Here is a 25021-nt window from a genome sequence, read left to right as displayed (position 1 = left end):
GGGACCTGAGTTAGTAAAGTAAAGCTGGTGGAACGTTCAATAGCTTACATACACACACATACACATATATGTATGTGTGTGTATATAATTTTTATATGTGGTCTCCACCATTAGAAAGTAAGTTTCTTGAGGGCAGGGACTGTTTTTGCTTTTTCTTTGTAAATGTGGCACTTAACATAATGCCTGGCACACAGCAGGCCATTAATAAAAATGTTCATTGATTGATTAATAGGATGATAGATGTAGAGCTGAAAGGAATCAATTACTCTAACTGTATTTTATAGATGTAGAAATCAAGGCCTTTGCAGGGTAAATGACTTGCACGAGGTTATACAGGTAGTAAGTGGCAAAGCCTGTATTTGAATGTGAGTCCCACGATTCCAATTTCAGTGGTCTTTCCACTGTACCACATTGCATTCCATGTGTACCCTGTAACATTTTTTTTTTCTGAACTCTATAAACAACCCCCCTAAAAAAACCATTCCATATACAGAGTAGAACAGGAAAATATTATTTATATAAAATCGCAGTTCTCTATTCCTTACAGCTTGCTTTTTTTTTTGAGTATATAGCAAATTGAACTTGTTACTTTCAGAGCAGTCCTGCTTATCTTTGTTACCTCCTGAACTTCTTTCTGTTTTCTTCTGTGCATTTTTTCTTTTGGTGAGGCAATTGGGGTTAAGTAACTTTTCCATGGTCACACAGCCAGTAAGTGTTAAGTGTCTGAGGTCAGATTTGAACTCAGGTCCTCCTGACTCCAGGGCCAGTGCTCTATCCACTGTGCCACCTAGCTGCCCCTCTTCTGTGCATTTTTTAAAATTGCCTTCATGGGCCTCTTTTCTTTTTTTTACTTTTTTTTTTTTTGGTAGGTAATTGGGATTAAGTGACTTTCCCAGGCTCACACAGCTAGTATCTGAAGCTAGATTTGAACTCAGGTCTTCCTGACTCCAGTGCTCTATCCACTGTGCCACCTAGCTGCCCCCCACCTTTTTTTTTTTTTTTGGTGGGGCAATGGGGGTTAAGTGACTTGCCCAGGGTCACACAGCCAGTAAGTGTCAAGTGTCTGAGGCCGGATTTGAACTCAGGAACTCCTGAATCCAGGGCCGGTGCTTTATCCACTGCGCCACCTAGCCACCCCCCCACCTTTTTTTTTTTTTTTTAAATAACACAACTCATCCCCAGTGGGGGGAAAAAGCAGAATTCTGATAATATATAAGCATTGTCAAGGAACACAAATCCTGTGTACAAGGTATTTTTCCCTCAATGGACTAATACTGGAAGCCTTTTTTATTTGTTGGTTTATCATCTGTTTATTTTTCCCTTGTAACAAATATGAATAGTCAAGTAAAATAAGTTTCTACATTGGTCATGTCTAAAAATACATATCTCATTCTGCATCCTGCCTGAGTCCACGCCCTCTTTGTCAGGAGGTACATGGCAGGCTTTATCACTGATCTTCTAGAATCCCTGTTGGTTATTGCACTTCTGAGAATTCTATGTTCTTTGCTTTGACAGTATTCTTGTTAATTATATGACTCATTCACCTGGTCCTACTCACCTCTGGATCAGTTCATACGTGTCTTCCGGGTTTCTCTGAAACCATTTATTTCATCATTGATTATTGCATAGTAGTATTCCATTACATTCATATACCATAATTTCTTTAGCTATGCCCTTCCCTTCCCCTTAGTAGTTTCCAATACTTTGCACCTAGAGACAGCTAATTAGATGACTATCAGTAGATAGATTGAAGAGCCTAGAGTCAAAGAGACTCGAGTTCAAATTTGACATCAAACATGTACAAGCTGTGTGACTTTGAACAAGTCACTTAACTTCTATTTGCCTCAGCTTCGTCAGTTGAAAAGTACCTACCTCCCAGGGTTGTTGTGAGGATCAAATGAGATATTTGTGAAGTGTTTAAAATGATGCCTGGCACATAGAAGGCACTATATAAGTTCTAGCCATGATGATGATGGTGGTGGTTATTCTGTTCGTAGAGCCTTAATTGTCATAATCTTCCACTGAAGCTCACTTTCAGAACTTCATTATGGCTTGAAGTACCCTGTGTTTCTGAAAGCTAGATCAGCAGAAGCTCTAGAATTAAGAAGCTCTGGAAGCTCTCACCTGAGCTTAAAAGGCTTCAGAAATGGGTCTAAGGACATAAGGTCATACGACAAAAAACCTAATTACATTTACCGTCACTATTCAGAATGACAAAATTTAGATAAAACATGCTCCCTGCCCTTTTGAAACTTACAGTATTTTAGTGGGATACATCAATACAGGTAGCTCTAATATACAGTAAATACATAGAAAAAGTGAAAAACAGTGCTACGTGAGGTCAGAGGGGGAAGACAGCTTAATAGAGGTGGTGTTTTAGTTGAGTGTTTTTTTTTGTTTGTTTTTGCAGGGCAGTGAGGTTTAAGTGACTTGCCCAGGGTCACACAGCTAGTAAGCGTCAAGTGTCTGAGGCCGGATTTGACAGGTACTCCTGAATCCAGGGCCAGTGCTTTGCCACTGCGCCATCTAGCTGCCCTTAGCTGAGTGTTAACAGATAGGTAAACAGAAGGATGAAGGATACCTGTGAAGGCATGGGTAACTGGCATCTACAAACCCCCTCAGATGGGTAATGTCTGGAAGACAAGTAGTTCTATTTGGTTGGTAAAAGATATTGGGAAGAATGAATGACATAAAGATAAAAACATAGAGCCAGGTTTTAGAGGGTCTTGAATGCCAAGAAAAGGAGTTTTAACTTTACTTGCTAGGCAGTTTAGAGCCACTGAAGACTTTCAAGCAAAGGAATGAAATGGCCAAATCCTTGCATAAAAAATATGCATTGGCAGCAGTATGAAACATGGGTCAGAGGGAAAAGGATTGAAGAGGCTATTTCCAGAACTTGGGCCACTGGGTGATTCATTTTTTGGCCACAGCAGTTCAGGAGGACTCTTTACTACATTATTATGAATTACAGTTTTCCTCCTTAATCAACTTTGTCTCACGGCCACCCATCTTTTGAAGTATTTCAATAAATACTGGTAATAATAAATTGAATGTTGTAAATGCTATAAAGATTTAAGATGTGGCTATTTTTATTGATAAATCTTAGCTAAGCAGAGAATTATCTAGAATAACTCAGGCTAAAATTAGAGTTGAGATAGCTCAGGCAAAAACCTCGAGAAGGTAGGTATTGGTACAGAATGATTATAGTCAACTTCCAGTTTTCTGTACCCGAGTGTTTGATTTGAGTGTTGTCTTATATGTGGTGTTTCCTGCACTCAAACTACAGGTCTCCTGATCAAAGGAGGCCATTTTCTATGCTAGTGCTTCCTCTTTAATTGATGTGAATAACTGAGTTTTGACTGTAGCACTATAGAGCCAAAAATCTGTGTACACTAAAAATCCTCCTAAGTCCTTTGCTTAACTAACTTGTACATCGGAGATCTAACCAAGCAACACTGACACACCCATAGAGAATATTAATGGATTGTTGGACCTCTATTTCCTTTTATTTATTTATTCACGCATTTATTTATTTATTTATTTATTTATTTATTTATTTATTTATTTTTTGCAAAGAGGGCCTAGCTTCCTATAAGATTGAGGTAGTGAACGGATGTTTGCACATTGATATAGTCCTCTATTCACTAAGTTGAAAACTGACATCTTGTCCAAGTATTCTCTGGGGACTGGATAATGTTTGTAGCTATGGTTTTTTTGGCCTGAGCACTTGCATGCCGGGGCATGCTGGCTCATGTGTGTGACTGCTTCTAGAAATTACTTATTTATAACAATAGTTCTTATTTCTGTGCCCACATAAATAATTCCTCTTCCAATTGGCCAGCATGTTGGGTTACTAAACCTTGCCAGAGGTGTCCTTACAAGTAGCTCAAACATCAGAATGCCTCATTGCACTGATAACATCCTTCATTTCCCTCCTTTTGGCTGCTTCTTTTATAAAGCCTCAAATTACAGACAGATATATAATGGGAGGAATTCTAATCATTCACAAACAGCAAGAGGTTGGTGAACTGTAATTGAGAGTTGGAAGCAAGGAGCACATATCCATTAATGCAGTGGTACCTGAACTTTTCTAACATCAATATCAAACAATTTCCCTGACTCTTTTCCCCACGTAATAGGAATTATACTAGTAATATCTGTTGATTGATAAAATACAAAATTGCAAAAAGCAGTTACTATAAAATCAATTATGCCTTTACACGAATTTTTATTGATCATGGCCCAGAAGGTAGGAATCACTGCTCTAGTAGTTTGATTTTTTTGATAATAGCTCCAACAATGAAATAGTCATTGTCACAGATTATCACCTTTTTCCCAAATGTCCCTGGACCTGAAATCCATGGATAAGAAAGATTTCAAATCCATAACTTATTAAAATACTTTTCTCAGAGAGTTAAGGGCACTTGTTGGCACACTTCATACAAACCCTATTTAATCACATATTAGGACTATAATTGGGTCTAGTTTTAATGATCACTATACAGTTATTATATCATGATTAGTTGCACCTGGAAAATAAGCTGCTTGTGTTACCTTTCCATACCTAATCATTGTACTATTATTGCTACTATCATTATTATTGTTATTTAGTTTGTTTTCATACTTACAGAAATGTTTATAAGAACTATTCACATTAGTTAAGTTTCCATGGGGTTGGGAATTGACTCAAAGGAATAAATTATATCCATGTAGATGTTATGCAGATTCTTTCTTCAGGTCATAATTGACATATAGTGAAGGAGACCCAGAAAATCTTTCATTGCCAGTCTGACTAAGGGGAATTTTATTTTTCTAATTTGTTTATCCCATTTCTTGTACATACTAAATAGATGTAGGAGATGTGGAAACTTTAAAAGGCTCTGCCGCTGAAAGGATATTTTAAAACTTGCATTAGTGGGACAGCTAGGTGGCGCAGTGGATAAAGCACTGGCCCTGTAGTCAGGAGTACCTGAGTTCAAATCTGGCCTCAGACACTTGACACTTACTAGCTGTGTGACTCTGGGCAAGTCACTTAACCCCAATTGCCTTACCCAAAAAAACAACAAAACAAAAAAAACTCATATTAGTTATATGAAGGGCAAAGATGAGTGAACAAATTTGCTTCTGTGTGTGACTTGAAGCACGAGAGAGGTGTCTTCTAATCATTTAAAAAAAAAAAAAAAGCTTCCCAGTGACTTAAAAGATCTGGGGTTGGAGGGGATTGAGAGGGGAGCCTGGGGCTTCAGAGCTCCTCACCATCATCCTGCCACAATAAACTCAATAAGTAAATGGTTAAGTGGATTTGACCTGTTTGTGCATATACTTACATGATGAATTTTCCATGTCTAATTTTATTATTTGTTTATATATGCATTTTGAGTGTGGACATTGGGTATCTAAGAACACCAGCTGGGGTATCAGACTAGGTAGTTAGATAGTTACCACCATGTTATGACCTTGGGCAGAACTCTGAACCTCAGTTTCCTCATCTATAAAAGTGGGACTAATCATAACTTGCACTTACACAGGGTTGTTAGCAAGAACCAAGTGAGATAAAAATGTGAAAGTGCTTTGAAAGTTGTGACATATTATTTCTAAACCCTAAATCAAGATTTTTGTGCTCTCTGTTGTGTTCCATTGTGATTGCAAAGTATTAAGAAACAGGGAAGTTCAAAGCAATTATGACATGATGACAATTTTCAATTCCCTCTCCCCCCAAACACTAGAGTGGTGTTCTAACAGTAAAGCTGGGTGGAGACCTGGGAACCTATGTGATCAACAAACAGACCCCCAACAGGCAGATCTGGTTGTCTTCTCCATCCAGGTATGTAAGTTATCTTGTTCTGGAAAAATTTAAGTAGGCACAAATTGAACTGTGATATACCCTAATAACTTCCTGTGGTGCCCTTTCCTTCCCCTACCCCCATAAATAACCAGTTTTAAAAGTGAATCATCTTTTAGATTTGCATAGATAAATCTCTTGTTCTAAGCTGGAGAATTTGCCCTGAATCCATGACTTCTCCTTGCTGATAATTTGGTTTCTGTAAACAAACATCTGGGTATTTAAACTAAAAGACAAGTCATTTTTTTAAAAGTGTGTCTTTTAAGGAACTAGGATAAGCAGTTTTCATCATCTCTGAATTAATGAAATGCATGTGTCAAATTCTTGTTTCACACTGTATATTTTTTTTAATTTTAATGTCTTTTGTTTCTACATCACCCATTTTGTCTATCCTTCCTCCCATCCCCAGCAAGCCAGCCTTTGTAACAAACATTAGAGAAGGAGAAAAAAGCAGTACACCCAAACCAACCACCACCACATCAGTGATCTGACGGTATATGCAAAGGATCACCCTCAATCTCCCTACCCCCATTTTTGCAAAGAAGGAAAGAAAGGTGTTTTTCCTCTCTTTGTCAGGGACAAGGTTGGTCATTAGAATTACACAGTTTTCAATTTAATGGGTTTTTTTCCCCATGCATAATACAATTTTGGTATCTAAACAAGTTATACTTTGACCCCTGGATTTGTTTTGCAATTCTTTTTTGGCTGTTTCTAACACAGAAGCCAAAGGTTAGTAGAATTCCATTTGCAGCCTACTGCATCAGGTTTGACTGAAATGCACAAGAGTTCTAAAGGGTGGAATCCCTGAATACATGCCAGGAGTTTCCATGGACACACTTACTAGGGAGGAGTAAGACTGGAGGAAGCACATGGTTCAATGTAAAAGGTGCTGCATTTTTCCCAGACCTAGTGTTTATATTAATTCTTGTATAATATATTTATAAATGAATTTATTATAAATAAATTCTGTAGGGTTCAGATATTGGGTAAGCCGTTGCCCCCACTTCCTTCAGGCCCATAAATGATATTCCAAATTCATGTTATCTGGGCAGCTAGATGGCGTAGTGGATAAAGCACCAGCCCTGGAATCAGGAGGACCTGAGTTCAAATCCAGCCTCAGACTCTTGACATTTACTAGCTGTGTCACCCTGGGCAAGTCATTTAACCTTCATTGCCCTGCCAAAAAAAAGATACTCTCAAATTCATGTTATCCCTGGTAATTGCCTAGATTTTAACCTGGCATTTGGATGGAAATCTATAGAATCTATCTGTATTTTTCTAGGACTGACAATATAAATAGATAATGAATGAGCTGGTCTTAGCATTAAAAAGGAGAAGAGCAGGCTAGATTACTTTCAGAAAATTACCAAGCTCCTTTAATATCCCCAGACTTTTCCTAGAAACTAAGGTCTATCTTAGTAATTCCAGTATCCTTCTGACTTTATCAAAGGGCTTTGAGACACAGGCCACAATAGCTTTAGAAGATTTGAAGATTAATCTCATGCACAAGACAATGGAGAGGTGCGTGTGGGTATTAGCAGGCTGAGCTATAACAACATCAGTGATAACTGGCATTTATCTAGCATGTTAAGGTTGGCAAAGCACTTTACATTTGTTATCTTCTTTGAGCCTCACAGGGACCCTGTTATGTAAGTACTGTTATTATCCCTATTTCAAAGATGAGTAAAGTGAGGCACAGGGAGGTGAATTGCCTTGCTGAGGGTCACACAGCTAGTAAGTGACTGAAGCAGTATTCAAACTCGTCACCCTTGCTTCACATCTAGTACTCCTTTCACTATGCCACCTAGCTGACCAAGTATAACCTATGAGGAGCCTTAAAGAAGAATAGGCATATAGAGCACCAGCCCTGGAGTCAGGAGTACCTGAGTTCAAATCCAGCCTCAGACACTTAACACTTACTAGCTGTGTGACCCTGGGCAAGTCACTTAACCCCAATTGCCTCACAAAAAAAACAACAAAAACAAACAAGAAAGAATAGTCATACAGGATATCACCAAAGAAATACATTCTCACAGTGCTAAGTGAAGCTGGGGATAGAGGTTTGATCTTTATGTGGACCAATTAATTTCATCTCAGTCCATGGCCAGAGCCTTCCCCTACCTGTGGCCAGCTCTTCTACAAGTTCATGCCCTTGTTCACAGCAGGGACTGAGTAAGGAAAATATAGATGGATCACCACAAACTCATCTTCATTCCTGGAAAAACATCTCAGCCCATTTGAGCCAGCAAGAATGTGTGTCAGAGGCTTCATCTCCATTTCCAGAGGATAATACTAGTAGTCATGGCAACCACCAAAAAATATACAGCTATGTCTGGAGACTGAAAAAGGCCAAGCAAGCCATGTTTTATTTGGACACACTTGACAGTAACATGATGCTATACCAGCCTTGCTCAGAACTATATTTCAGTGAGTGATGATAAATTTGTGGAAAACCCAAGTAGCATATTTCATATGCCAATTTTTTTAAAAGAAACTACGACAATCCATGTAGGCTAGGTAATTTGTGGCGCATCTGTAAAAGTGGGGCTAATCATAGCTGCATTTACTAACTTGCATTTACTCAGGGTTGTTAGCAAGAACCAAGTGAGATTGAGAACATGAAAGTGCTTTAGAAGTTGTAAGATATTATTTCTAGTTTTTTGGGTTTTTTTTTTAGTGAGGCAATTGGGGTTAAGTGACTTGCCCAGGGTCACACAGCTAGTAAGTGTTAAGTATCTGAGGCCAAATTTGAACTCAGGTACTCCTGACTCCAGGGCAGGTGCTCTATCCACTACGCCACCTAGCTGCCCCTATTTCTAGTTTTTAATGCTAGTTTTTTCTTTAAAAATATGTTTTTGTATTTTTTCCCCCTTTGGTCAAAATTTATCTTTCAGATTATTTGATTTGGTCAAGAACTTTTCCAGGTGCTTCCTATGACATTGGCTGATTTACCAATGGAAACACAATGGCTTTTTGTAGCCACATTATCCCTGCTGACCAGGTCCTCTATATGATACACTGGAAAATGAGCAAAAAAACAAAACAAAACAGAAAAGAAAAGGAAGGAAGGAAGGAGGGAGGGAGGGAAAGAAAGAAAGGAAGGAAGGAAGAAAGGAAGAAAAAGTTGTTCAAACATCAATGAATAGCAGTGTTTGAAAGGCATGGGCTTTGGGGCAGCTAGGTGGCGCAGTGGATAAAGCACCAGCCCTGGATTCAGGAGGACCTGAGTTCAAATCCAGCCTCAGACACTTGACTAGCTATGTGACCCTGGGCAAGACACTTAACCCCCATTGCCATGCAAAAAAAAAAAAAAAACAGAGAGAGAGAAAGGCATGGGCTTTAGAAATGTTCCAATCAAAGTGAATGTACTTGAATGTTAATTACCATGTGCTCAACCTTTGTGTAGTATGAGAGTATTTTTTAAAAGAAAGAAAAACCAGGGGCAGCTAGGTGGCACAGTGGATCAAGCACTGGCCCTGGATTCATTGCCAAGTGAAAAAAAGAAAGAAAGAAAGAAACACTACTGAGAACTGTCTTCTTGAGCAAGTTATGCTCATAGATGAATTATCATCACTTTTCATGAAAATGTAAATTAAGATTTACCATCTGTAGAACTTGTCTATATAGACTTCATTAATAATCAAAAAAGTTCAAGGGGCAGCTAGATGGCACAGTGGATAGAGCACCGGCCCTGGAGTCAGGAGTACCTGAGTTCAAATCTGGCCTCAGACAGTTAACACTTACTGGCTATGTGACCCTAGGCAAGTCACTTAACCCCAATTGCCTCACTAAAAAACAAAAAAACAAACAAACAAAAAAACATTCACTAGACCCTATGAGGGACAGGTAGGTGGCAAAGTAGATAAAGTGCAGATGGGGCAGCTAGGTGGCACAGTGGATAAAGCACTGGACCTGGATTCAGGAGGACCTGAGTTCAAATATGGCCTCAGACACTTAACACTTACTAGCTGTGTGACCCTGGGCAAGTCACTTAACCCCAATTGCCTCACTAAAAAAAAGAAGAACAAAGGACAAATAACACCACTCATGTCAAGTTATTACAAAATTATTTAAAGAAAGATAAGTTTGTAAAAATAAATAAAAGATGCTTCATGGTCAGATCCATTCAGTAGATATATATAGTGTGATAGTTCTTCACTGATGATGGATTTCACCCACATTCTTCATGAAAGAAGTTGTAAGATGACAAAGAAAAGATAGCTTTGTGATCTGGAAAGTAAAGGGGATGCATAAGAAGATACCTAAAGATTTTCCTAAGTCATGAGCAATTAGAGCTAATCTAAAAGAATTCAAAGGCAAAAAATAGTGCACATGACTTAAGGGTAGGCAGATGAGGACCTAACAGCAAAGAGGCAACAGATTGAAAAACAAACCAAACCAACCATATTTTCAGTCAGGACCTGTAATTAATCTTCACCAACACAGATAAGCAATTCAGCTTTGATTTACAGTTTGAGAGTTAGCCAGGCCACTAAGAGATTAAGAAACCTGTCCACAGTCATAGAGCTGGCATGAGTATTTGAACCTGTTACTGTCACTATCCATTACCCAAGCAAGATAGGAAGTAAGGGAATACCAACTTAATTTCTAAAAAGTGGCAGCAAAACCAGATAGCATACAGAAGATCCTATATTCAAAAAATAACCCCCTAAAAGTAGGAATTTATCTCATAAATTAGCACTTTTTCCAAAATAACTAATCATTCCTTAAATTATTCCTAAAGGGGCAGCTAGGTGGCACAGTAGATAGAGAACCAGCCCTGGATTCAGGAGGACCTGAGTTCAAATACGGCCTCAGACACTTAACACTTATTAGCTGTGTGACCCTGGACAAGTCACTTAACCCCAATTGCCTCACTTAAAAAAAAAAGAAAGAAAGAAATACAGCAGAACCTCTTTACAATTCTGGTTGTTAGGGGAAAGGTGGATATTTATGTTGTAGGCTGAGAATATGAATAACAGATTTTAACCATGTGGAGTTATTTTATAAGGGATATGATTTGACCAAGCTAGCTAAATTTGGAAAAGCTCATCACCAAGTTGGCCAAAGGGTGATTAGGGTTTTTTGGCCATAGCAATCCCCAAAGACTGTCATAGAATAGTTGTACTCCCCACTGATGATATTCATACATATCATTGACATAATGAAGTCAACATGATTTAATTTATGATTTTTCTTAATTTGTACAATATTGAGGCATACTATGGCAGTTTCATTGTTATTTTTTAGAAATTATACTGATATCTCTTGTTTTTATATCACCTTTATTTCCCAATATATTGTTCTACTCACTCACCAAGAACCACTCCTTTTGGCAAGGAACTAAAAATTAAAAAAAAGAAAAAATTCAGCAATACTAACATCAGACAAATCCAACATTATATACAGTGTTCCATACCTATAGCCATCCCCTACTTGCCCTTCCCCTCCCAACCTCTGCAAAAAAGTAAGGGAGGGAGGTAAGGTTCCAATAATCTTTTCTTCAGGGTTAAGTTTGGTCATTGTAATTTCATAGCATTCAGTAGAGGAGGGGAGTAGGTAACTATTATGTGTATATGTGTGTGTGTGTGTGTGTGTATATATATATATATATATATATATATATATATGTATGTATGTATGTATGTATGTATGTATGTATATATATATATACTTTTTTGTTATCATTCTTTTCATATATGTTATCGTATATATTGCTTTCTTGGTTCTGCTAACTTTGTTTTGTGTAAATTGTCATATCTTTTCATGCTTTTCCATGTTCTTCATAGTTATCCATTTCTTAGAGAACAGTCATATTCCATTACATTCATGTATCCCAATTTGTTTCCATTCCCTAATTGCTGAGGCTCTGCTTTGTTTCTAGTTATTTACTACTACAAAAAGGACTACTGTAAATATTTTTGTGACTTTCTTATCATTGACTTCCTTGGGCTATATGCAGTGGGAACTCTGGGCCAAAAGGGTATTGGCATGTTCTTAGCATAATCCTAAACTAGTCTCCAGACTGCTTAGTCACATTGTTCTTTTAAAATGCAAATGCCACATATCCAACCCTTAAGGCAGTGAAACTTGTAATTTGGTGGACCCAGATTATCTTCTAAGGAGCTTCATGTTTTTTATGATCACTGAGGATAAAGAGGAGTGTGGTACTATGCAGTGATACACAAGCTTGCTTATGTAATATAATTAATGATAATAATATAGGTAGCATTTATATAATGGTTTAGGTTTGCAAAGTGCTTTACAAATATCTCATAACAACTCTGCCAGTTTCTACTCAAAAACTGGGGAAATGTCTCCAACTGGTAGTACTTCTATGCACATAAATCTTCATAAAGAAGTAACTTTTAGTAAAAATTTTAACAGGCCACTTCCTGTGGCCTGGTTTATAGCAGTCTACCTCACCCTCACCCTCTTTTAGAAGATTCCTCAAGTCATAGTCCATAGTCCATACGGGGACCCCACTGGGCAGTAGCACCAGGACCATCTTCTCCCTTCCCATTATTCCCCTATAGTCTTATGCCAGCTTTAGGCCTGCTGCCTCCCCCTGTGTCATGGCTCAACTCAGCCATGCTTCCCTCCTGCCTCAGCTGCTGCTCCTGTCCCCTCTCCCTCCTAATCTCACATGTTCTTCCTTTCAATTTTTAAAGAGATCACAGTGATGTAGTGGAAAGAGCAAATACCAGATACACCATTTACTACCTGCATGACCCTTAGGCAAATCAGTTCTTTCTAGGGTCTTATTTTCCTCATCAATAAATGAGGGGTTAGACTAGATGACTTCTAAGGCCCTATCTTGCTCTGGCCTTCTATGATCTTTATGTATTTCATAGAACTTCAAAGCCCTGCCAAAGGTGGTGCACTTTGAATCAGGCAAGTAGGTTGCACGATGAACTGGACCTGGAGTCAGGACTAGCCTCAAACACTTCCTAAACTTGTGACCCTGGGGCAAGTCATTTAACTTCAGTTTCCTCATCTGTGAAATGGGAATAATAATAGCATTTCCCTCCCACAGTTGTTGTGAGGATTAAATGAGATAATAGTTGTTAAATGCTTAGTATGTATTGTGCCTAGCACATAGTAGGTGCTTAATAAGGGCTTGTTCCTTTCCCACTTAACCTTTGTCTACCTCAGTTCCCTCATCTGTAAAATGAGGGTAATAATAGCACCTTACTTCCCAGGGTTGTTATGATGATAAAATGAGATATTTGTAAAGCACTTTGCAAACTAAAGTTCTATATAAATGCTATCTATTATTATTATTATGTTAAAATAAACAAATTTGTGTAGTACTATATATATATGTATATATGTGTGTATATATATATATATACATATATATATATATATATTGCTATACTCCTCTTCATCTCCTTTGATAATTAAGGATTACAAATAATGAGATTAGGGGGCAGTGAGGTAGCACAGTGGCCCTGGATTCAGGAGGACCTGAGTTCAATTCCGGCCTTAGACACTTGACACTTACTAGCTGTGTGACCCTGGGCAAGTCACTTAACTCTCATTGCCCTCCCCCCCATACAAAAAACAAATAATAAGATTAAAATTATTGTTTTAAACAGACAACAAAGTGAAGTTTCACTCAAAAGCCCAAATGGGCTATGTGGGCAAAATGGGACGTAACTTGTTAGAGAACTAGGTTTCTGGTTCCAAAGGTGGCCCACCCCAGGAGAAAGGAGGAGATCCCATAAAAAGTACTTAACATAGAACAAAATAGAATCCTCTAAGTCATAGAATCATAGCTTTAGAACTGGAAGGGGAACTTAGAATTCGTCTAGTCCAACCCCCTCATTTTGGAGGTGAAGAAAATAATGTCCCTTCTCCTTCAGGGCTACCCAATTGCTTAAAATAAAATCACTCTTTTGGTTCTAAACAGGGAGATCTGATCTATAGGCTACCAGTTTGTATTCAGTAGGCAAGGAAATGTTTTAAAAATAGATTTTTTTAATTGATGTTTTGTTTTTACATGCCCTAAATTTCTTAGTATGTTCCTCCTCCCCAGAGAGCCATAATAACAAAAAGAAAAAAAAAATTAAAGAAAAAGATGAAGAGGGAAAAAACATTTAAAAAACCCAGCAAAACAAGTCAATTGTTTAAAAAAAATCTTCACTATATGCAGTGTTCCATAACCATGCACCACCACCCTCCTATCACTACCACCTCCTCTGCAGAGGAGCTGAGGGGAGGTGTTTTCCTCATATCTCTTTAGGGCAGAATTTGGATTTTGTCATTTTACGGCATTCCTTTTCAGTTGCTTTGTGATGGCTGTTCTTTCCTTTTATGTCTTTGTAGTCATTACACATACTGCTCTCCTGGCTCTTTCAGTTCATAGTAGTCTTCCCATGCTTCTCTGAATTCATCGTGTTCATTGTCTCTTACAGCACAGTCATCTTCCATGATATCTGCTTAGCTATTTCTCAGTCAATGAGGGCAAGAAAATGCTTCTCTTTTTCTGCCCTACTCACCAAAATACATCGCTCAGGACCCAGTTCCACAAATAAGCTGGGATGACTAAACAGCATGACCACACACAGGGTAGGGAGCCATGCTCAAATGGAAGGGAGAGGAATTAAAGATTTGGTTCTGGGTGAGGGAGCCAAGTAATTTCCTGTGTGTGGTGATCTTTAGTGGTGATTGTGGTAGCAATAAGAAGGTGAATTTTCCTTCTCTTCTTTTTTCTTTGATTTGATTCCTGTGTGACTGTTTTTGAGGCAATAAGGAGGAGTCGGGTTTAATCTTTATTCAAGGCCATTCACTTTACCATCTTGCTAGAACTTCTCCAATAGGTCCTTTAAGTCTTAAATCATTATGTTTCTGCCAAACATTCTTGGCAAAAGCTAATGAAATATTACCCCTAAAAGAGTAGCCCTCATGAGTGAATCTTAATGTCATCTTTTGCTCCAGATGTGAAAAAAAGAAGATACAGAACAAAGTAATTGGAGCAGATAATCCTGACTCCAAACAGCCATCAGCTCCAGAGCTGCAAAAAAGTGAACGCCTCCACAGTTCACAATCACTTTGATTTATCCTTATTTACAAGTGCCTCCATATATTGTTCCTACTCTGAAGAATATTCGTTGGGATGTTCAGTTTCACTCTCCCCCTGCTTTCCATTACTTTGTTTTGTTTTTGGGGTTTTTTTTTTGCAGGGCAATGGGGGTTAAGTGACTTGCCCAGGGTCACACAGCTAGTAAGTGTCAAATGTCTGAGGATGGATTTGAACCCAGGTACTCCTGACTCCAGGGCTGGTGCTTTATCCACTGCACCACCTAGCCGCCCCTGCTTTCCATTACTAAGCCTGCAGACTCCCCCTTCACGTTCAGAAAGCCTCAGTTGCCATTTCTGTGTTTACCATTTCAGTTCCCACAGCAGTATAGTAAACAAATGAGAGGTGAGTGGGATGAAGCAGCAGTAATGTTTCTACTCCGTCCTTAAACGATTTTATTCCTCTTCCTATTTTTTTTTTCAAGTGAAAAGGCCAGACAATGGTAGCAACTGTACTCATAATATGAACTTGGGGGCCAGTCTTTAGAGTATGCAATAATCTTACTAAGTAACTGTGTATGGTGATTCTAGGTAGCAGGAAAGCACCTAGAAGCTTGTCTGCTTTAATGAAAAGAGAACTGAATTTGGGAGTCAAAAGATTGGGGCTAAAAATCCAGGTTTTGAGGGGCGGCTAGGTGGCGCAGTGGATAAAGCACCGGCCCTGGATTCAGGAGGACCTGAGTTCAAATCCGGCCTCAGACACTTAACACTTACTAGCTGTGTGACCCTGAGCAAGTCACTTAACCCCAATTGCCTCACTAAAAAAAAAAAAAAAAAAAAAATCCAGGTTTTGCCTCTTAGTAAAGTATTTGTGACCTTGGCAAGTCACTTCATCTCTCCAGGCCTCAGTTTCCTTATCTGTAAAATACCAAGCGTGTGGGGAAGAGTTTGGACCATATGGCTCCTGAGGACTCTCAGCTGTACAGCTGAGAAAACAGTGTTTTTCCTGCTTCCTTCCATACCTACCCCACTCCAGTTTGGAAAGGTAAGCAAGTAATATCTGTATTCTCCCTCCATCTCTCCTCTCATCTAAAGAGAGACACAGATATCTTGATCTCTGAACAATTCACACATCCCAACTTACCTATTTCAGTTCAAATTTAGAAAAAAGGAACATTTTTAATTGCTTTCCCACCTAAGAAATATTTATGTATATATTATGTTTTTAAAATAGGAGATGGGGGCGGCTGGGTGGCGCAGTGGATAAAGCACCGGCCCTGGATTCAGGAGGACCAGGGTTCAAATCCGGCCTCAGACACTTGACACTTACTAGCTGTGTGACCCTGGGCAAGTCACTTAACCCCCATTGCCCCGCAAAAAAAAAAATAGGAGATGAATCCAGGTGAATAATAGAGGGCCAGCTTCTGTCAGGAAGACCTCAGTTCAAGTCACACTTCTGACTAATAATAATAATGCACTTATATATCACCTACTGGGTACCGGGCACTTTGCTAAGCGCTTTATGAATATCTCAATTGTTTCTCACAACAACCCGGGAAAATAGGTGCTATTATTATCCCCATTTTACAGTTGAGGAAACTGAGACAAGTAGAGGTCAAATGACTGGCCCAGGGTCACTCAGCTAGTAAGTGTCGGAGGCCAGATCTGAACCCAGGTCTTCCAGATTCCAGGTGCAGTGTACTGTCCACTGCACCACCTGATGCCTCCTATTGACACATATTGGTTGTATAACACGAGGCAAACTACTCTATAAAACTCTAAGTTAGTTACAAAGAAGCTGCTGATCCGCATTGATTAAAGGGATTCATTCACCTAGAGTTTCATCACCACTGAAATTACACATCCAGACCAAAACCAAAATTTACTAAATAATCAGTAATCACATATTAAATATCTACTGTGGATAGGCCCTGTATATGTCTCCTGATTCCAAGCTTTTTCACTGGCTCTCCACAACATCTGAAATGCCCTCACTCCTTGCATCTGCCCCCTGGCTTCCCTGGCTTCCTTCAACTCTCAGTGCAAATCCCACCTTCTACAAAAAACCTTTTCCAGTCCCCATTAAGCTAGGGTGCCCCCCCTGAAATTACCTGATATCTCTTTTATGTGCCCGATTCTTGGCATGCTGCCTCTTTAGAATGTGAGGTCCTTTTCAGATGAAGAAATTAAAGCTATCTGTAGTCATATGAAAAAATGCTCTAAATCACTATTGATTAGAGAAATGCAAATCAAAACAACTCTGAGGTACCATCTCACACCTATCAGATTGGCTAATATGACAAAAAAGGAAAATGTTAAATGTTGGACAAAATGTGGGAAAATTGGAACACTGATACATTATTGGTGGAGTTGTGAACTGATCCAACCATTTTGGAGAGCGATTTGAAACTATGTCCAAAGGGCTATAAAACTATACATATCATTTGACCCAGCAATACCACTGCTAGATCATAAAAAGGGAAAAGGACTCACGTGTACAAAAATATTTATAGCAGCTCTTTTTGTGGTGGCAATGAATTGGAAATTGAGGGGATGGCCATCAATTGAGGAATAGCTGGACAAGTTATGGTATATGAATGTGATGGAATACTATTGTTCTATAAGAAATGATGATCCGATGGATTTCAGAAAAACTTGGAAAGACTTACATGATGCTGAGTGAAGTGAGCAGAACCAGGAGAATATTGAACACAGTAACAGCAATATTGTGTGATGATCAGCTGTGAAAGATTTAGCTCTTCTCAGCAATACAATGATCTAATTCTCCAAAAGACTCATGATGGAAAATGCTCTCCCCATCCAGAAAAAGAACTATGGAGTCTGAATGTATATCAAAGTATACTATTTTCACTTTATTTGTTATTTTTTTCTTTCTTACTGTTTTTCCCTTTTCTTCTGATTCTTCTTTTACATGCCTAATATGGAAATATATGTAACACAATTGTATATATATATAATATGTATCACATTGGTTGCTTGTCTTGGGGAGGGAAGAGAAGGGAGAAAAATTTGGAACTCAAAATCTTACAAAAATGAATGTTGGGGGCAGCTAGGTGGAGCAGTGGATAGAGTACCAGCCCTGGAGTCAGGATTACCTGAGTTCAAATCCAGCCTCAGACACTTAACACCTACTAGCTGTGTGACCCTGGGCAAGTCACTTAACCCCAATTGCCTCACTAAAAAAAAATATAATAATAATAATAATGTTGAAAACAATCTTTACATGTAATTGGAAAATAAAACACTACCAAGGGGAGAGGGAAAGAAAAAGGAAAGAAAACAGTCTCTGCCTCAAAGGCAGAGGCTGTTGCTTTTTGTTTTTTTTAACTTCATTAATAATCTCACATAATAGGAACTTAATAAATATTGTTGGCTGATTCAGTCATATTCTACTGGCTTTTTAAGGAAGTATGTCATTTAGTCATTTACATAATCACAAAACTTCACATCTTAATGAGACCTTACAGATCATTTAATTCACCTGCTACATTTTTTTTGAGATCATTTAATGTACATTTTTTTAAAAAGTGAGGTCCTTGAGGACAAGGATGTGTTTTTGCTTTTCTAAGTATCCCCAGTGCTTAGCACAGTGCCTGGCACATATTAAGTTCTTAATAAATGCTTATTGATTGCTTGACTTGAGCTGGGGGTGGGGGGGATGTATTTCTGGGTCTCTATAGGGACAGTCACTTCATAATGAAGCACCATGTCTCTTTGGGAAGTTCATTTCTGGACATCTCTATGAATGTGAACTCTTGCTTCTTACCACATACCCTCGACATGAAATGTACCGTGTAATTGTTTTGTCTTCTAGTGGTCCCAAACGCTACGACTGGACAGGGAAGAATTGGATATATGCTCACGATGGAGTGTCCCTCCATGAACTACTGGAAAAGGAGTTTTCTAAAGCCTTGAAGACTCAATTAGACATGTCATCCCTGGTCTGTTCTGGAAAAGACCATTGACAGAATCTCATTTTTAAAGACATTGAATGCTGAAGATGAAAAGTACCTCTCTCCTCCTCACCTGAATTTGTTTTTACCCTCATGTCCTTCCCCAATTTAGCTTAATTCTACGTGATAGTTATTTGAAAAGAACATATATATATTTTTTACCTCAAGTCTGGCTGTGGATTTCTTGAAATTGTTTAGTTCTGTTTCTATACTATCTCACTTTCATGAGCCTACAACAAAGAACTATGAATGGGGGGAAGGGGGGGTTGCTTGTTTTTTTAAAGCAAAAACACCAGGGAAAGGTGAATTGGTTTCATTCTAGTTACACAAAAATAACAAAGTGACAAACAGATTGTCAGCCCCACTAGGCTTTATCATAATGAGGCTCATTACCGAGTGGAATATAAATGTTCCCACACTCCATCAAAAGAATAAAAATACTTGTGAAAACCTTTAGTGTTTCAGCATCAAAAAGCAGAGGGGGAATTCTCCAACAAAAGATAACTTCCTTTGGTTCTTGTGTGTTCTTAAGTGTGAAGCCCATGTGCTGCTGGGGTTGGAGGGGGGACAGCTGGGCAGCCTATTTATTATTCTTTGCTCCTAGTAAGGTGGTTAAGAAATGACAGTAACAACATTACTTCAGGGGCAGTTGTATAATAAAAACACTATTACTTTGGTGTGTAATGTTACCCATATATTGGGAATTTTCATCAAATTCCTGTTGCTGAATTATATGATTAAGTTAAATAAAACACACATGCTTAGGTTTGGGGCAAATCAAATGTAATTAAGGGTGTTGTGTTGTTTGCACTGAATACATATTCCACGATCGAAGGATAATCTTAAAACAGAAAAATAGAAATAAATAACATTTAGACTGGGTTTTGGAAATCTTTTCTCAGTTGTTCCTCAGGTAATTGATTATAATTTGTTGTGGTTAATACAGTAAAATAATAATACAGTAAAAGATCAGTGCCAATGATAGAATTAATTAAAATCTTGGTATTTTTTTTCTCATGACCAATTTACTAACAATGTACTTAGTTGGAAGTCAGCTGTCCAGACAACAACAACAATAACTACAACCTCTATAGGAACAAAATAGAAGGCACTTTACCCTTAGAAGAGGCCCTCAGGACTCTGACCCTTTTTACTCTTACTTTACACATAGGCTTTTCAAACAAGAATGGTTATCGCATTTGCAAGCCTATAGATAATTAGGAGGGGGAATAACTGCCAGACTCAGGTGTATCAACAGCAGTGAAAGTTTGATTACAAAAAATTAGACAGCAAACCTATAAAAAGCAGACACAGCTTTTTTACTAAAAAGGCGACAATATGGAGTCATTTAGTGTAGGAACAAGCAACCTTATACATATCAATAAGCCCTGAGTCATCACTGTTTTGTAGTGATCATAATACAGTATAGCAATCATACAGTATGATCATTGATGTTCAACATGTTGACCTGACATCAAGAAAAAAGTCAAAATGGATTCTGATTAAGAAAACAAAAGGTACTTTTATTTAAATTTATTAAAATAAGCATTTGGTCTGTAGCGGGCAACTTGGGGCAGGTAGGTGGCACAGTGGATAGAGGCCTGGAGTCAGGAAAACTCATCTTTTCTGAGTTCAAATCTGGCCTCAGACACTAGCTGTGTGACCCTAGGCAAGTCACTTAACCCTGTTTGCCTCAGTTTCCTCATCTGTAAAATGATTTGGAGAAGGAAATGACAAACCAATCCAATATCATTGCCAATGAAAACCCCAAAGTGGGTCACAAAGAGTCATATATGATTGAAAAAGGACTGAACAACAATTTGTCTGTCAAGAAAACAGCTGTCCCAGTTCTGCCCCTTAATAGCTGGCTAAATTTGAGCAGATGATTTAACCTTTCTGAGCTTCAGCTTCCTCATGTATGAAATGAGAGGACTGTATGGTAGGATCATTAAGGTCCTGTCGAGTTTGGGCTCCTCTTTCCCTTTCCCCCTCAATATGTGTGTATATGAAAATATGTGTATGTGTATGCATGTATGTGTGCATGACTCCTTCCCCAAAAGTTCTAAATAGTGAAGGTTGTACTGTGTACCACCTTCCTCTTATAAATCATACACAAAAGTGCTTCTCTTTCTCTCATATTTATATATGTGTGTGTATGTATGTGTCTATATATACGTACAGACACATACATACCCTTATGTGTGTATATATATACACATACATACATACACATGTGTATGTATCAGGTATGATACAGTGGATAGAACCCTGGTCTTGAAATTAGGGAGATTCATTTTCCTGAGTTCAAATCTGACCTCAGACACATACTAGCTGTGTGACTTTGGGCAAGTCAACTTCACCCTGTTCGCCTCTTCTGTAAAATGAGCTAGAGAAGAAAACGGCAAACCACTCCAGCATCTGTGCCAAGAAAACTCCAAATGGGGTCATGAAGAGTCAGACATGATTGGGGCAAAATTATTTATATTATTCTACATAACTTTTGTAATTGTTCCTTTTGAGTATGAGTCATGCTGTTTAATATGTGTTCTGAGAACAGAAACCCAAGAGGGGTGGGAATATAAAAGATCTTTATACATCCAGTAAATAAGCAGTTTAAGAGATTTCATGATTTCTGTCCTGTGTCTTTAAATATAGAAACATTTCATGAATGCTTTCCGCGTATAAAATTCCAACCTCATTTTCATTCCATTCTCAGATTTGTTTCTTTGCCTCTAATAATGCCAGGGACCTAGAGTATCTTCCAGCCTTGTTCTACTCCATCTCCTAAATGAACCACAGCATGGGCAATGATTATCTTGATTGGTGGATGCCATTTTCCTAACCTAAAATATGGCAAAGACATTTTAGTGTGAAGCATCATGCCGACTATATCTAATAAAAGGGCACAGAGGTAGTGCTTTGAATAGAGCACAGGGCTTAGAGTCATAGAAGTCTGAGTTCATTTCTAGCCTTAGATACTAGCTGAGTGACCTTGGGCAAGTCACTTAACTGATTTACCTGTTTCCTCATTTGTAAAATGGGGATTATTATAGTACCTACCTCCCAGGGTTGTTGTTGAGTATCAAATGAGATAAGTATAAAGCACTAAGCTAAGACACCATGCCTGGCACATAGTAAGCACTAGATAAATGTTAATTATTTGGGGGGGAAAGGGGGAGGGCAATGAGGGTGACCAGGGTCACACAGGTAGTACATGTCAAGTGTTTGAGGTCATATTTGAACTCAGGTCCTCCTGAATCCAGGGCCAGTGCTTTTTTTCCACTATGCTACCTAGCTGCCCCCAATATTAAATATTATTAAGTGCAGTTAGGTGGTGCAGTAGATAGAGTATTGAGCGTGGAGTCAGGAATACCTAAGTTCTAACTCCTTCAGACATTTACTTACTACCTTTGTGACCTTGGGCAAGTCAAAACCTTTTTTCCTCTATTTTCTCATTTGTAAAATGGGGATAATAGCTCCTCCTTCCAAGAGTTGTTGTGGGGATCAAATGAGATCATATGCAAAAAGCACATTGCAAAAAGTAAAGTGCTTTATAAATGCTAGCCATTATTATAATTTTTTTTTTTGGTGAGGCATTTGGGGTTAAGTGACTTGCCCAGGGTCACACAGGTAGTACATGTGTGTTAAGTGTCTGAGGCCGGATTTGAACTCAGGTACTCCTGACTCTAAGGTCGGTGCTCTATCCACTGCGCCACCTAGCTGCCCCCTCTAGCCATTATTATTAAACCCATAAATGTACAGATAAGTTCAATTGTGTTCATAGAAACACATGATGGGAAAAAATAGAAAAGTTCTGAGTTGCAGACTAGAGCAAAACTAGGGCAAAAGAAACTTGGGCAATGGTTTTCATATTGTTAGTGGCAAGGAACATTCTGCTTTGATAAAACAAAACAAAAACCTTCCTTGGTGAGAAAGGAGGTTACAGTACAAGTTTACAAAAGAAAAGACCTCAATGACCCATACCTAAAAGGAACTTCCACTATACGATGCTGACAAATACCCACAGAAAAGTCCAATATGTCCTCAGCATGATTGCCCCTTCAAACAATTGGAGATAGCTGTCAAGTTTCACACATACACACCTCCAAGTCCCACCTCTCTCCTCCTTCCCATTCTTTTGGAAAGATGTACCCAGTTACTTCAATCCCTTTTAAGAAACAATTGATTTGGGGGCAGCTAGGTGGTGCAGTGGATAGAGCACTGGCCCTGGGGGTCAGCAGTACCTGAGTTCAAATCTGGCCTCAGACAGTTAACACTTACTAGCTGTCTGACCCTGGACAAGTCACTTAACCCCAATTGCCTCACTAAAAAAAAAAAGAAAAAAAAAGAAACAATTGATTTGATGCTGTTCTTATTTCAACAAAGCTTTTTCTTAATGTTAAAGATCTCTGCTGCCTGGATCTCCATATACTGTCATTTCATAATTGCCTTCTGGGTATGGACTGATGTTCTCAGTGCAGACAGAGGCATGAAATCCTTAGTTTGACATCACTGGCTATATCCTTCTGAAAATTGTACCATTCTTTATTATTTACCCTGACTAAATAGGTCCTTTGGTGTGTGTGTGTATGTGAGACTGAGTGTATTTCGGTTCTAATTCTGATAAATATGCAGAATCTTGGTTCAGAAGTTTAGAGTTGTTCTACTTCACCAAGATCATCAGGAAATATGGTTTAGTGTCTTTTCAGTAGTGTCTGACTACTGAATTTAGGATTTCTTGGCAAAGAGACTGGAGTGGTTTGACATTTCCTTCTTCAGCTCATTTTACAGATGAGGAAACTGAGGCAAGCAGAGTTACATGACTTTCCCAGGGTCACACAACTAGTAAGTGTCTGAGGCTGGATTTGGACTCAAGAAGATGAGTCTTCCTGACTCCATTTCTGGTGCTTTATCCACTGTGCCGCCTAGCTGCCATGAAGAATTATGATTGCTTGCTCTCTTGGGGAGGAGGGAGGGAGAAAACTTTGGAATGCAAAATATTACAAAAATAGATGTTGAAAACTCTTTACATGTAATTGGAAAAAATAAAATACTATTAAGTGGGAAAAAAGATGTGCCATAATTGGAGAGTTATTTACATAAACGCTGTTTTTTAGCAAAGACCTTCCTTTACTATGAAAAGTTGAAACAAATTGCTCTGGCCCCATCCAGCTGTTAATGTTAGGATGACACAGAATAAGTGTATTTTTAATCATCTACACAATAAGTGTATTTCTGTGACACTTTGCCTCCCCCTAACCCCACATCCATAATACCAAATCTTCAACCTGAAGTTTATCATCCCTTTGGTCTATCTAGCCAACCATTCTCCAGATTCAAGAATCACTACTTAAATAGTTTACACTGAAACTGATACCCACTGTTGGGTAATACAAACGCTTCACACTTGCTACAATCCAGCCCACTGACTTGTTTGCTGTTTAAATCACATGACACCCACTTCCTGTCTTGATGCCTTTTCCCTGGCTGTCTCTCATGCTTGGAATGCACTCCCTTCTCCCCTCTGTCTCTTGGAATCCCTGGTTTCCTTCAAGATTCAGCTCGGACTCCACTTTTCTACATGAAAGTTTTCCGATCCCCTAGCTGTTAGTGCCCTCCCTCTGAAAACTACAGCATATTCACTTTGTATGTGTTGGGATGAATGGGGTAGAATAGGGAGGAATAGCACCTCTGGTGTGAAGGCTTGCTGAGCCCTTTTCAGGGCTGCTCATCCAACCTTGAGTGTCTAACTCGACACTCAGCTCACCTGTGGCTCGAAGAAGCTATAGCATGTATAGAATCCAGACCCTGGTAAACAGCCTTGGCAGATAGGCTAAACCAGGTTGAGGGTAACCAATGGGGATCTCAAACCCATCAGTGAGTTGGGAGGGGTGTCAATCCCAAGGGTGTGAAGACTTCGCCCTCATAGTGGGTAATTTGTTCCAATGGCTATGAAGAAGGTTAAAGCAGGCACTGTGGAGAACGTAGAGCTTGGTCAGACTTGGGAGATGCCAAGGCCATCCATGGCATCCCAGGCCATCACCAGTTGTCTTAACTTTTGTCCTGCCTCTGGACTTTGATGACTCTGGAAGAAAGAATGAGGCTTCGGGGCAGCTAGATGGCATAGTGGATAGAGCACTGGCCCTGGAGTCAGGAGGACCTGAGTTCAAATCTGGTCTCA

At 38.9% G+C, this 25021-nt stretch overlaps 1 protein-coding gene across 1 annotated transcript in view; it reads left to right on the top strand.

Annotated features, from left to right (window-relative positions):
* FXN (frataxin) overlaps positions 1-20463 on the top strand; it is a 31762-nt gene extending 11299 nt beyond the window's left edge. The window contains exons 4-5 of the mRNA XM_043977007.1: positions 5727-5824; positions 18702-20463. Coding sequence (XP_043832942.1) covers positions 5727-5824; positions 18702-18852 — 249 coding nt within the window. The 3' untranslated portion in view covers positions 18853-20463. The remainder of the gene's footprint in view (positions 1-5726; positions 5825-18701) is intronic.
* Positions 20464-25021: the final 4558 nt, after the last annotated feature.

This window comes from Dromiciops gliroides, chromosome 1 (genome assembly GCF_019393635.1).
Source record: "Dromiciops gliroides isolate mDroGli1 chromosome 1, mDroGli1.pri, whole genome shotgun sequence".
Classification (NCBI taxonomy): domain Eukaryota; kingdom Metazoa; phylum Chordata; class Mammalia; order Microbiotheria; family Microbiotheriidae; genus Dromiciops; species Dromiciops gliroides.
The sequence above is the reverse complement of the archived record's forward strand: the minus strand, read 5'-3'. Positions and strand labels throughout refer to the sequence as shown.